Here is a 15444-nt window from a genome sequence, read left to right as displayed (position 1 = left end):
CCCTGGACTGGCTCTTGTGCGGGTAGCACATAAGATGTACCATCCTGAGCGTGACCGTTGCCAGTACCGCCTGACTGGCCTTGTAGGGTTTTCGAGCGAGATCGTTGCCAGTGCCCCTGGACTGGCTCTTGGGCGGGTGGCACATAAAAGACACCATTTCGAGCGTGGCCGTTTTCGTGCAGGTGACACGTAAAAGCACCTACTACACTCTCTGAGTGGTTGGCGTTAGGAAGGGCATCCAGCTGTAGAAACTCTGCCAAATTAGATTGGAGCCTGGTGTAGCCATCCGGTTGCACCAGTCCTCAGTCAAATCGTCCAACCCATGCTAGCATGGAAAGCGGACGTTAAACGATGATGATGATATATATATATATATATATACACACACGCACACACATATGAATATGTGTATATACATACATATATATACATATTATTCATACATTTGTGTGTGTGTGTCTGTGTGTGTACATAATAAATATGTGTGTATGTAATTTAGTTCTTACAAACTATACCAAACACAAAGTGAGATAAATCTTGCCTATTTTTAGTACTACCCTACAATGAAGGTCCTTAAAATAAAGAGGAACTTTTAACCTAAGAATGTGGTACCAATAGAACCTTCCCAAATTAAAATAACATTTATTTAGTGTATGTATTTTTATTAATAGTATTAAAACAGCTGAGATCAGAACTATTTAAGTAATTCTCTTGGATCATGTATTCATATCATGCTGCAGATATTTACCAATTTCTCTTAACAAGGGATGCCTTAGTTTATCTGTCTACAGAATGGTTGTGAAGCCCTCTGAGAAACATGTGTCAAAGTAGTGCCTTCTTGTGAGAGAAGCTTGTTTCTTCCATTCAATTTCACAAAAACCATTGGGAGAAGCATTTGTTTTCTTTGACTTATCTAGTTTGTATAAAGATTTACTTTGAATTTACACAACCTTTGGCAAAGTCGATAGAACATCACACAAAATATTTTGTAGTATTTCTGAGTTCAAACCCCATCCATATAGAATAAGTTCACAATCTGTAAGTACTGGAGTCAATATTATAGTATCGGTAAAGGCAGTGAGCTGGCAGAATCATTAGCATGCCAGGCAAAATGCTTAGCAGCATTTCATCTGACTTTACATTCTGAGTTCAAATTCTGCCAAGGTTAACTTTGCCTTTCATCCTTTCAGGGTTGAGAATTAGGGTCAATGATTACATTGACCTTAGTTCTCAACTTACTCGCTCCTTTGAACTTGCTGGCCTAGTGCCAAAATTTGAAATCAATTTAATAGTATCAGCAAATTAGTTTTGTAGATGCTCAAATTTATGAGATGCTAACACAATGAGACAAACTGATAACTTCTCCTTGGTCATTCAATTCTTTAGGAATCGCCTTTGAAATATTTTCAACCAGCTTACAAAGGAAAGAACACAAAAATAAAAAGATAGGATGTTCATGTAAAAAAAAACAAACCACTTTTAATCATATGTTTGCTGATTAGAGCATACCTCAGGTTAAACTACAAATTCTCCTGCAATTACTCAACGAATTAGGTATCCTTTTTCTAAATCACGAGCCCCTAAATTACTACATCAAACATCCAATGTGTGCCTCAGCACATTTCCGAGTCCTTTTTTCCTGTTTATTCTTTTATTTTTTCAGTCATTTGACTGCAGCTATCTTGGAGCACCACCTTTAGTTTAAAAAATTAACCCTAGGTCTTATTCTTTGTAAGCCTAATACTTAATCTGTCAGTCTTTTTTTCCAAACTGCTAAGTTACAGGGATGTAAACACACTAACATCGGTGTCAAGCGATGGCAGTGGGGCCAAACAGACACGCAAACATATACATATAGGCACAGGAGTGGCTGTGTGGTATGAAGCTTGCTTCCCAACCACGTGGTTCCAGGTTCAATCCTACTCTGTGACATCTTGGGCAGGTGTCTTCTACTATAGCCTCGAGCTAACCAAAGCCTTGTGAGTGGATTTGAAAGACAGATACTGAAAGAAGCCCGTCATGTGTGTGTGTGTGTATTTATGTGTCTGTGTTTGTCCCCCCCCCCCCACCATTGCTCCACACTGATGTTGGTGTGTTTACATTCCCATAGCTTAGTAATTCAGCCAAAGAGACTGATAGAATGAGTACTAGGCTTACAAAGAAGTCCTGGGGTTCATTTGTTCGACTAAAGGGTATACTCCAAATGCCTGAAACAAGTAAAAGAACAAAAGAATATATATATATGATGGGCTTCTTTCAGTTTCCATCTACCAAATCCACTAGAGCCTGAGGCTATAGTAGGAGACACTTATTAAAGGTGCCATGCAGTAGGACTGAACCCAGAACTGTGTGATCAGGAAGCAAGCTTCTTACCACACAGCCATGACTCTGCTTATCTGGTATTTATTTTACCAATTCAAGTTGAAATTAAAAACAGAGATAGCAACTGTTCTTGTCTTTTCATCTCCGTGGCAACTCAAATGACTTTTATGAGGTTCACTGTATCATGTAGATTCAGTAGCTTTCTCAATGCAGCTAGATTTACCTGTGGTTACAGAATATGCTTATAAGCAAAACATTCTCATACAATCCCTCATTGTGCAATTCTATACAGATTTTTGCTTTAATATCCATTGCTTCAATGTCCAAGTCAGTGATTAGTCCTTGAATTTCCACTTCTCAAGGGATGGATGATTTTTGTTTCACATGTATGGTGAGGAAAGACACACAAACTAGATATGGAAAAGACTAGTTTGTTTGTTGGACCATTCCTAGAGCCCATCCATCATAGAATCATAGTGTCCCTTTTTTGGTACCAGGATTGTCCGGAAATTAGCGGTGCAGATAGAAATATTTACTACATTCAATCCATTGATTATGAAACTAGTCTCGTGTTTAGTACCTATATGGCACGTGTTATTCACAGGGTAATTATCCTGTCTATCCATCCATACAGTTCAAAAGATGTCTAAGCATAAAGTGTCCGTTAGACAGATTACCTATGATAAAGCGTTTTTCTAAGTATTATATGTGTGTGTATATGCAAATTTATGCACGTGTATTTGTGGTGAAATATGTTACGGTATATGCTGGAATTGAAGTTTATTTATAGAATATACATAAATGAATTTTATGGTGGATCAGAGTCAAGACGTATATTTATTGATACGTGTATATATGTTCGAGAGTGGATGCGCAATGGCCCAGTGGTTAGGGCAGCGGACTCGCGGTCATAGGACCGCGGTTTTGATTCCCAGACCGGGCGTTGTGAATGTTTATTGAGCGAAAACACCTAAAGCTCCAACGAGGCTCCGGCAGGGGATGGTGGCGAACCCTGCTGTACTCTTTCACCACAACTTTCTCTCACTCTTACTTCCTGTTTCTGTTGTGCCTGTACTTCAAAGGGTCAGCCCTGTCACGCTGAATATCCCCGAGAACTACGTTAAGGGTACACATGTCTGTGGAGTGCTCAGCTACTTTCACGTTAATTTCACAAGCAGGCTGTTCCGTTGATCGGATCAACTGGAACCCTCGACGTTGTAAGCGACGGAGTGCCAACAAAAAATATGTTCGAGAAGAGAGCTGAGGGGATTATAAGTCAGTGACAATCACATATCTTAAACTACTTAAATTAGTGCTTCTCAGACAAATACCGACCGCCACTTGCAACATTGAAAAATTCTTCATAACAACTACCAGCTATTGGGTAACTATTTCGTTTCCGGTGAAATTAACAATAATACTGTAGAAGTAGTAAGGTCAACCAGAAATTGAACCTGCGAATTGGATTTTTGATCGTTCGTATTTGCGAAGAATCTGGCGGAAATTCAAGGGACCGAACTCTTGTTTTACAATATTTTTTAAAGTTATTTCCCTTGTTCCGTTGATATTATTGTCATTCCTTGGTTATATCGTTTTCATTATCGTAATAAAATAAAATTAGTAAAATATTAGCTTTTCTAATACGATTTTGTCAGTATATATTCTGAATGTATTTGTTGTGTTTAAACCATATCTTCAAAGATTTTTCCGCCTTCTCTCTGCTATGAATATTTTGAACGCTTTTTTTTTTAATGATCTCGAGTGAAACCATATTCGAACATCGCCTTTTTAGTTGTACGTTCTAGGTCTCTTGTGCCGGCTCCAATGTTTTTGTTGGATGTTCCAGTGTTTTGGTTTTAGTTTTTTGTAATAATGGTCAAACAACCGATAAGTACAGAGACGGTGATGTTCTTGCTAGATATAATATTTGGAGGTGAAAGATAGATTAAAGGCAGGTACTTAGAGTGTATGTGTGTCATTCAAAGAATCATATTTGGCTGCTGTTCCTAAATATATTTTGATGCAGAAGCCATAATGCAATTTTTTTAACAATTGTAGAACCTATACCTCTATTTTACAAGCTATCCTTGCCATCCTAATTCTAATTAAGGCAGTAAATGAAGCAAAAATGTTTTAGAAAGAGAATTTATTCATATAAAAATAACTATAACTTATTATTTTGAAAATAATGAATAACATTTGTTTTATTAAGTAAATTTTTATTATATTTTATTAAAACACGCTTTATCTCATGGAAACTCTTTACGCTTTTACTTGTTTCAGTCATTTGACTGTGGGGCACCGCCTTTAGTCGAGCAAATCGACACCAGAACTTATTCTTTGTAAGCCTCGTACTTATTCTATCGGTCCCTTTTTGCCGAACCGCTAAGTCACGGGGACGTAAACACACCAGCATCGGTTGTCAAGTGATGTTGGGGGGACAAACACACACATACATATACATATACATATATACGACAAGCTTCTTTCAGTTTCTGTCTACTAAATCCACTCATAAGGCTTTTGTCGGCCCGAGGCTATAGTAGAAGACACTTACCCAAGGTGCCACGCAGTGGGACTGAACCCGGAACCATGTGGTTCGTAAGCAAGCTACTTACCATACAGCCACTCCTATGCCTATGAACCCAGAATTTTTTTCTTAGAACTAGCAATGGCAGCATCCATGGTGGATGCGTGAGAGTCAAAAAGAGTTATGAGCATTGAATGACAACTTCTTCAGAGACAGGTAAAGTCAAAAAGGTGTCATCAATGTAAAGATTGGTGGCAGTTGGAGGAGAGAGGTTGAGGAAGCAGGAAGACTTCATTGCTAATATCCAGATGATAGAGAATGGAGAACCTATATCTGCAAGGTTGTCGATGATAGCTTAGAAACATTTTGATATTGATATGATATATATAAATATACTAGTGGGACCTATGCATATTTCACGAAATTAATGGTAAACCTATTGGGTTGTTTCTGAAAACTTTAGCCAAAAAACCTGAAAGCGTGGCCTGTGTTGTGTTTGTAAGGAAAGATAGGTGCCCGTCTGCTACTCATTGAAAAGTGAAAGAAATTGGAATATGATGATTACTTAATGCACTTTATATATACACTTTATACACAATTTTATAGACTTAATGCACAGCACTCATAAAATAAACATTTACTCTTATTTTTCCATTTTTCCCTCTTTTTACTCTTTTACTTGTTTCAGTCATTTGACTGTGGCCATGCTGGAGCACCGCCTTTTAGTCGAGAAAATCGACCCCAGGACTTATTCTTTGTAAGCCTAGTACTTATTCTATCGGTCTCTTTTTGCTGAACTGCTAAGTTACGGGGACGTAACACACCAGCATCGGTTGTCAAGCGATGCTGGGGGGACAAACAGACACACAAACACACATAAATATATATATACGACGGGCTTCTTTCAGTTTCTGTCTACCAAATCCACTCACAAGGCTTTGGTCGGCCCGAGGCTATAGTAGAAGACACTTGCCCAAGGTGCCACACAGTGGGACTGAACCCGGAACCATGTGGTTGGTAAGCAAGCTACTTACCACATAGCCACTCCTGCGTCTATTAAAAAATATGGAACGCTTCACGAATTTGCGTGTCAACCTTTAGTTAAATTGCATGTATCTGCTACATAAATAAGTGTGGATATTTCACCGAATTGCACTTATGTGCATACATTAAGTGATGGGTGATATAAAAGACTTATTTCAATTTTTTTTAAAATACACTTTGCACTATCCAATCACCACAGCCACCACCACCACCACCACCATCTTGTTCTCTCTCTCTCTCTCTCTCTCTCTCTCTTTAACCTCACCATCAGAACATCCCCACCACCTCTGCTAAAATTATATTTTTAACTCTCCTTCTCTACCTTCGACTAACTTTTTTAACCACATAATAAATATTACATTCCCCCTACTTCATGTCAAGGATGCTTCTCTCTCCCACTTTTTCTGCCTCACTCTTCACCTTATCCTCTTTTCCTTTCTCCTCTCTTTCCCTTCAATTAATCACATGAAAGCATTACAATTACATTCCATCTACCTCACATCATGGACACTTGTCTCCCTCTTTCACATGAAAGCATTATCGATGGGCTAAGTAACACAATGACAAGCAGAATTATAATAGATTATAAGAACACAAGGTCAATCTCTAAATAAAACCAAAAAAATTCACTTGTTATATGACATGATCCCAGCCAGTTCCAAATAGTAGCTAGAGAAAATATAGAGAAAGGACTCAGCACTGTGTCTATTAATGACTTTATGCCAATCAGTCAGGTTTCTTGGTAATATCCTAAATGTGAGAGTAATACTCAGCCGTGTGCTTCACCTGAGTTTTGTTGAGTATCAATTATTGAGAAACAAAGTATCTTCTGACCCTGAAAGAAAGAGCCAATCATTGGGATACAATTCTAGCAATGTTATGAGGGTGCTTTCAGCAGGATAGATCCTTGGTGAAAGCAAGATCCAACAATTGGATGATTTTGAGGGCTCTATAATTAAAACTGTTCATAATTAAAAAGAATGTGGTACCATTTTTTTCATTGATATGAGTAACAATTGTTTCTTTACTGTTGAAAGAGACATGGTTGATAAATCTGAAGTGATGCTTTTGTGAATCTACATAACCAAAAGAGTCTTCTTTTTCTAATACCGTGGTGTGATTTGAGGGAGATTTGACTGTTTGTTCAAGAGGCTCCCTCATTGGCCTGTAAGATTCCAAATTATCAAGGTAAGCTGAAATGAGAAATCATAACCATTTTGTTTTTCCTAAAGATATTAACAGCATAATAGAGCAAAAGAGTTCAACAACACATTGAAAAAGACCTTGTGTCAGAGTTAGTTTGTTAACAGAATAACAATAATCAAAAAACAGACTACAAAGGATTGATATATACATACAGGGTGACCCAAAAGTAGGTTTACAGTTATCACATAGGCACTTTAAATCTCTTTTAAAACATTTTATTACATTTAAATTTCTATCTTACAAACTGAAATGGGAGCTTGACAAAATTAACTAAATTAGCATAGAATAATGGTTTCATGTTTTTTTTATAATTAAGATCTAAACTGTTAATATATGAATGCAAAAGAGATAGTTGAATAACTGTAAACCTACTTTTGGGCCACCCTGTATATAAGGAAAAAGGAAATTATTACAATGACATTTGCAGTAGGGAGCAGCTTTCTTTCTCCACCACCCTACTTGCTAGCAATGTCAGAAATTGAGGAGCAGAAACACATGGAGCAATATATCTGGTAAGAAATCCAAGAAAAAAAATTCTTCAAGCTGTCACCACAAATGAACTAAATATCCAACTTGTTTGCTTTGTCTTTATCATTATATCAAATATATCAGTCATGTTTTTGCTCACTTGACTGCCATACTTTTCTTTCTTTTCATTTTTTCTATGTATCTTGATCAGGGAAATAAATTTTTGTTGCAAAAACACAAAAAACACAGGCGACTGGATTTTTAGTGTTTTCATTTACTTTACTTAAATCCTTTGCATAGGAGGCCATTGATGACTTTTCCTCAGTTCTCAACTCTAGGCTGTCTTTCCTTCTTCCCTCAGGTCTTGTTGGTTTGTTTCAAAGCTTCTGTAACTTTGCTTTTATTCCGGCTAGGGGTGTTGACCCAACACAAATTTTCATTTAACTGCTATTTAATTGCTGCCAACCAATCAGCAAGTAATTATCTGTTTATCGTCTGATGTTCTTAACTTGCAGCAAGTTTTAACTTGTCAGTCAGTTTTGGAATACATTACAGAGGTCACCAGCTGTGATATTTTAAAGAGACTTAATGGATGTACCAATCAGTAGTAATTGGTGTTGATGAAAGGTACCTAGTCTTGGAACATGTTGTGTTACTACACTAGATACTTTAAAGCAGATATAAGCAACATTTTTGGAGAAGCAGGCTGCATGAGACATAGCTCGTCAACAGGTAGGCAACATTGCTAAAAGATTTAAGGGAATTTTTCATTGGTGTGCCATTCAGTAAGTTTCACAGTTTCAGGCTACCCAAGACTGCTTTAAAAATTTGTGTATCGCATAAATAAAGTGAACTTGCCTTCCCAGGTATCAAAAACAAAACCCAAAGTGCAAACTGAAGGGGAAAAGATATAACAAAATGATTTCTTTTAGAGAGTACTAATCAATTTCATAATTATACAAGATAATAAATAAGACTGCATGATATTCATGTCCTGCCCAAGGGCACAAGCAATGTATGTGAATACAACTAGGAGAAAATACAGTTTATGAAAGAATAACAAAAGCTGACAAAAGCAATGATACATTTATGAATTCAAATCAACAATAGTAAAATAGTAACAGATTCTCATCACCAATTATTTTCAAGTATTTGGTATACAGACATCAACAGCAAAGTCATTCATAAATGTCAGTTCTATTATAATGAGTTAATACATTATTATCGAATCAAAGTCTAAATATCAGGTATGGTTGTGCACTTAAGAAATTTGTTACATAATCACTTGATTACAGATTTGATACTCTTGCATAGCACCTTGGGCAAATGTTTTCCACCCATAGCCTTGTGCAAAAAATATTTTATGAGGGGAATTTGATAATGAAATGTGCATGTGTGTGCATATATCTGTTCCATACATCTGTGCAAACATCTAATCACAAGCTACTGATCAACCGAGGCTACAGTAAAAGACACTAATTTGTATGTGTGTGTGTGTGTATATATATATATATATATATATATATAGAGCTTTCATCAGCAAAAGATATAAACAGCATCATATAAATTAATAAGCTTATGAACTGAAATCCATGTTGGTATCCGTTCAGGAAAAAATGCATAGATACTCTCTTGTCTCACCTGCCTTCATAAATGCAGTGCACCAATAAAAATCTGTAACCGTTTTGAAAACAAACAGATTATGTGTCATATTTTCATTGTAATAGCTGTACTCAAAAGAAGGAGCTGAATTTGAACTCCTGCTTTACTAATCAGTAAAGCAGACGTGCAGCATGTTACCTCCACAACTGAAATACTTTTGAAAATCTAACAAAATTAGTGAAATAATAATTTAAAAAGTAAAACAGCATCTGCTTTCAATATTTTATAATGTAGATGGTGGATTGGCAGAGCTGATAGAGCATCATACCAAATATTTTACTGTATTTACATTCTGAGTTCAAATTCCACGAAAAATTTAGCTTGGCCCTTCATTCACCACCTTTACAACTTTTGCCACTCTTTGAATTCAATATCTCTACCACTAATAAACATACTTATAAAAATCAAAAACACGCACAGTGTCAATGACATTTGGGAATGCTTTTTTCATGCTCAAAATTGTTGAAGTATAGAATAAACCACTCACATCAGTTATCACCTGTCAAAGCACTGTATCCTTCAAAAAATTCCAAGTTTCTCAAAATTCACCAACATCCCTCTTGATGTGCCTATACACACTTTCCTCTTTATGACTCTTTTAATGTTCACTTTTCTCTCTTTTCATGTTTTATTCTGTGTACTATGCATTGTTGTCTTTCTTTACTTGACTGTATGCTTTCTCTCTCCTATCTTAACCTTTTGTGGCAAGTTGTAGTGCACCTGAGCGCTGTATACTACAAGCTCATTACTAGGATTATCCTTCTGGAGTCAATAAAATACCAGTTAAATACTGAGGTCAATTTAATATTGACTCCAAGCTGTCACCCACTTGGCACCCAGGCTACATTCCTAGCACCCCTCTCCCCCACTCACCACCACAGACATAGACCACTTTCTGCAGCAAATTCAAAATAACTATTTCGCAAATAAAGTTTAGCCAAATCAACCCATTATTTTGGTGGGGTTTTTTTTACATCCATTGACCCCTTTTGGCTACCTCATTATCACCCCATTTTTTTCAATGCCCTCCTGGATCTTTCCACTGCCCACCTTGGGAACCACTGCTTTAGCATTTAAACTAGTCATATCCAGCAGAAATATTCTACTTGTTTTATGTTGAAACAGACCAGATCCAGCCTCTCATACCCACCCTACAATGTCACTCTAAAAGTAAAACTATCACACAGAAATCTCAAAGCTACAAGATAATGCATGATTAATTCAAAACAATGTGAATGAATAAGCATAACATTTGACAGAGTAATCTGAATGTTGAATAGTTACACCTAGAACCATTTTAACAAAATGAATTCCTTAGGCATACCACCATGCCTCTACTTATTTCAGTATTGTCTGTATCAGGATATATATAGAAGTGCACTTAATATAACTGATCTTTCTTGTATCTTTTGTTTTAGTCATTGGACTGCATGGACGCTTCTTGAAGGTTTTAATCGATGAAATCAATTGCAGTACATATTCTGTCTCTTTTGCCAAACTGCTAAGTTACAGGGACATAAACAAACCAACACTTTATTAAGTAGTGTTGGGGAACAAACAAAGACACACACTCATAAATATGACAGGCTTTCACACAGTTTCAAACATCCAAATTCACTCACCAAGCATTAGTCAGCCCAGGGCTATAGTAGAAGACATTTTTCCAAGGTGCCACGCAATGGGATTGTATCCAAAGCCAGGTGGTCGCAAAGCCGGCTTCTTAACCACATAGCCACACTTGGACCTATCTTATAGATGATTCTACCAGATATATTTCCATATTTAATTAAAAAAGACACCCACAAAAATAAATCAGTGTAACCTGAAATACTCAGCAGTTAAACTACATTGTTGAGTAAATAATTTATTCATATAAATTATGAAATTCAAATTTCAGTAATATATGAAAATTATCAGTAGTTGCTAACTCAGCAATACTTTAATCGTTTTTGTTTTGTCTTTTTTTTTTTTTTTTTTTAATATTGACAATATTAAAACCAATAAACAGTTTTATTTTATTTCGGTTTAATGTAGGAACAAATTTTCGTGGGCAAAAACGTAGTCTGCTCAACACCAGGTTGGCATCAAAATATTAATAAAATCCCAAAAAACTTTATTGTTTCCTCAGTATCAATTTGGCATCGATATGTATGTAAAATATATGTAAATTTAACTATTCAATTGACATTAAGTTGGCGAAAATAATCAATAATATTAAGAAATTAGAAGTCTAGTGTATCGAATTTTGTATGATAATGAATGAAGGAAAAAAAAAAAACTTCAATAGTCTTTTGTTCAAATTTGATGTGATGATTTTATGTCAAAAACAAATGTGTCTAATTATTTTCCGATTTTCTTTAATAACGACGCAGCCTCCTCATGAGCCTGAAACAAAGAAGAAATATATCTTTTATTCTCATATTTCAATTATAATTGACAGAAAGATTTATCTGTTTCACCAAAGTTATTTATGTAGGTATCTCTTATTTATTTCATAATTAGAGGTGAGCTCTTTATATTTCGGTCAATCTCTATAGCTGAGCTCTAAATTGCTGCATCCATGTCTGTACCAAGCTTTCTGTCATTATAGTTCCATTTAACTTATATATCTCTTACTTCGTAAAATATATCCATAATTTGTTGGGACCAGACTCGAGTATCATTCAAAGGATCCACTTAGAGTTGTTTCCCTTAGGTTTTCGATATTGCAAGCTAACAAATCTAGATTGTTCAAGTTAGAGGGCTTCTCAACGTATAACATTGCCCTTTGTCTACTTGACAAGCTGCAAATGTTCTAACCTAGTACTAACTCTTATTTTAGTGAACTTGAGCACTACAGGAAATAAGGCCGTTATTGTTATTAGTCACATATTTGTAATTTATCCCTGTAATTATTTGAATATATTCATTGTTCCTATATTGACAAAGCTTTCCATTACTTTTGTAATGTCATAGAAGAGGCAATGACCTTTTTAAACGCTCTGACGCTGATGAGAGAATGAGGCTGATACTTAGTTTTAACATCTGTAAGTCGATGTCTGTTGGTAAAACAAACACAGAGGAAATTCTAAACTAACAGCATCTCTAAGAGAGAGAGAGAGAGAGAGAGAGAATTTTGCAAGGGGAGATTCAGTGGGAATAAAAAGAAGCGAGCATATCCAGCGAGCCACTGATAGACGGATAGGCAGCAAGCCAGATCAGAGAAACAAAGGCTAGTACAGTTGTAATAGAAAAGACAAAGAAGAAACATCATGTCTGTGAATCAGTAGTTACAGTGGGTCTTTGTCAATCAACTGAATTAGCTTCTATTAGATGTAGATTCTGGAGTCTATGTATGTATTGTGTGTATATTTGGATGTTTGTGTGCATCTCCCATCTCCAACCTGACATGATACACACGGATCCGAGTTTCTGGGGATTGACCCGTCATCAGCGTGTGACAATCACTGGTTGTCGGTGTGAAGTGGTTCCCAATGCAAATATATATATCCTTTTTCCAGTGACGAAAAGTCACTGATCTCGAATACTGATAGGGCACAGAAAGTGTGCCAATAACCAGCTGGACGAGGTATCCTCCTGGGGCTACAAACAGTAGCATCCACCCTTAAGGGTTAGCCACATGTAAGTGGCAGATATACTTTATGATGTCATGCAGCTACTGTTTATACCTCGCTCAGAGATTTATTATGACATATTTATCTTTTATTGTTTACTTGTCTCAGTCATAGGACCTCCACATCTCTTAACTAGCTGTCTATCACTCTATCAAGATTAACTGGACACAACTGCCTCTTATCTTCTCTACTATATCTCACCCTTACAAAATCCTCTATTGAACATTTTGCCCATTCTGTCTCTTCCAGAGCTGCTGTCAACTGAAATTCCCTCCTCATTCATGTTCTAACAGACATCAACTGACAGATTTTCAAACTAGACATACAACTCCATTCTCTCATCAGCCTTGGAAAGCTTGCAAAGATCACAGGCACTGCTTCTCCTATGACTAAACAATAAAATGCAAGTCATAAGACAGCTTTATGAATTTAAGAATAATGGAAATGTGAAAATAATTACAAGGATTATTTATAAATGTGAATATAAGAACTAAATCAGTTGCAACCAGTCAAGTAAATAATGTGCTAAGTTGTACTTTTGAGAGAGGCACTTATACATTTATGGGTGTAGATGTACTTAGTGAAAACTGATCTCAGGAGGTTGAAGCAGAAACAACTCCAGTGTGGGTTTTGCATGAGTTTTGCAAAGCATCAACAGCTAATCATAGGGTCTGAAAGGGAAACCTCTCCTTTCAAATGCAGTTTTTGGCTCAAATTACACACTACTGTCTTGAAAAAAGGGACAGATTGGAAATGTAGTCCTATATGTACAAAAAGATGGGATAGTCATAGATGGAGAGCCTTTGATTAGAGACCAGCTTGATCAGTGCTGAGCTGGGACTAAACATGAACAACAACTTATAATTTGCAAATAAACAATCATGGTATCAAATAAACAAATGAAAAATGCAGAGTCGTCACCTTTTTGTCATCAACAGTTCGTATTGCATAGCTTGAAACTTTATTAAGATATTTACGAGCGTCATCATTTTCATTTAGGCGCACCAGTGTTTTGCCAAGCATAGCTAAATTCATACTGTAAAAATTAGGATCAACTGCAAAAAAAAAAAAAAAGAGAAAATGTATAGTAGTCTAAAAATCCATGAGTCAGAAAAACAAACAATACAATATTATCTTTTCAAATTAACCACTCTACCAATTGGTTTCACACCAGGAGTTGAGATAATCCTGGCAACCATCAGAAAAGGCCGAAAGGAATAATTTGGCATAGGTCTTTTCCGCTGGAGGTCTGAAAATGTGATATCTGGTCTGTGGGTCTTGCAGATGTAAAACAAAAACGGAATGAAAGCATCCAGGTCAGAACCCAGAAATGGAAATTTTGTCATTGAAGTTATGTCGCTTGGATTAGGGAGCAACAGATCACTTAGTATGGGGTATATCTGCATGTGGTCATGTACGTGTGTGTAGAGAGAGAGAGAGAGAATAAATAAATATTACATTAGACAAAGTTATCTGAATGCTAAAGGGTTAAGCTATCATTAAATAGAACTGTGAAGTGGGGAACCAACAGAATCATGAGAGCATCAAACAAAATACCTTGTGGTATTTGTAACAGCTGTTCACACTCTGAGCTCAAACCCTGCTGTGGTCAGTGTCGCAACTCTCCATGTTCTGAGCTCAAACCTTGCCGAGGTCAGTATCACCTTTCATCTTTCCAGGGTAAGTAAAACAAAACGCCAGTCAAATGCTGAGGTCAATGACCTTGTTTAACCGTCTCCCTTCAAAGATTGCTGACCTTGTACCTATACCAGAAATAACAATAGAAAATTGTGAAATTATGACAAGTACTATGAGGTACAATGTCTGATGAGGCACAATGTCTGATGTTAAATCACTGAATTAAAGCTAATGTGATCATAATTGTCCCACTTTTCCTGGCAGAAAACAGGTTTCACTTTTAATTCACGGCAGAGTAGTTAGTTAAAGTGTCAAATCAATTGCTTTTTAACAAAAAAAAAATTAATACATTGGGGGGGGGGGGGCATCGTAACAATTCTGCCAAACCACTGTTCTAAATGTGGAGGTACATGGCCTAGTAGTTAGAACAGCAGACTCATGGTCGAGGGATTGTGGGTTCGAATCTCAGACAGGGCAATGTGTGTGTTTATGAGCAAAACACCTAAGTTCCATACAGCTCCATCAGAAGGTAATGGCGAACTTCTGCTGACTCTATCGTCACAACTTCCTCTCACTCTTTCCTCCTGCATCTAGCAGGAGACGGACTGGCATCCCATCCTGGTGGGGAACCTATATGTCAATGAAACCAGGAAACCAGCCTTTATGGGCCAGGCATGGCTCGAAAAGGAACAAACATCAATCCTTCCTACTATAGACACAAGATCTGAAATTTTACTGGGAGGGGACTAATCAATTACATCATCCCAAGTTTTATTGACCCCAAAAGGATGAAAAGCAAAATTGAACTCAGAACATACACTTGAAATGCTACTAAGCATTTTGCCCAGCATGCTAATGATTCTGCCAGCTTACTGCCTTCCACTGTCCTAAATAATAATATAATCCTTTCTACTATAGACACAAAATCTGAAATTTTACTGGGAGGGGAATAGTTGATTA

The 15444-nt window shown here is 36.6% G+C and overlaps 1 protein-coding gene across 5 annotated transcripts in view; it reads right to left on the bottom strand.

The window, feature by feature from the left end:
* Positions 1–8642: 8642 nt before the first annotated feature.
* The window catches only part of LOC106883369 (regulator of microtubule dynamics protein 1), a 78654-nt gene continuing 71852 nt past the window's right edge, over positions 8643–15444 (bottom strand). For 4 of the 5 annotated variants that reach the window (XM_089350582.1, XM_052966987.2, XM_052966989.2 and 1 more), the window contains exons 8-9: positions 13768–13901; positions 8643–11617 (exon numbers count right to left, since the gene is read on the bottom strand). In XM_089350582.1, the coding sequence (XP_089206708.1) occupies positions 11573–11617; positions 13768–13901 (179 nt within the window). In that variant the 3' untranslated portion in view covers positions 8643–11572. Of the gene's footprint in view, positions 11618–13767; positions 13902–14403; positions 14610–15444 lie in introns of all 5 variants that reach the window. The other variant, XR_016241440.1, reaches the window with a different exon arrangement.

The sequence above is a fragment of the Octopus bimaculoides genome, chromosome 4 (assembly GCF_046866305.1).
Source record: "Octopus bimaculoides isolate indiv1 chromosome 4, ASM4686630v1, whole genome shotgun sequence".
Lineage (NCBI taxonomy): Eukaryota > Metazoa > Mollusca > Cephalopoda > Octopoda > Octopodidae > Octopus > Octopus bimaculoides.
Note: the sequence above shows the minus strand (reverse complement) of the source record. Positions and strands in the feature narration are given on the sequence as shown.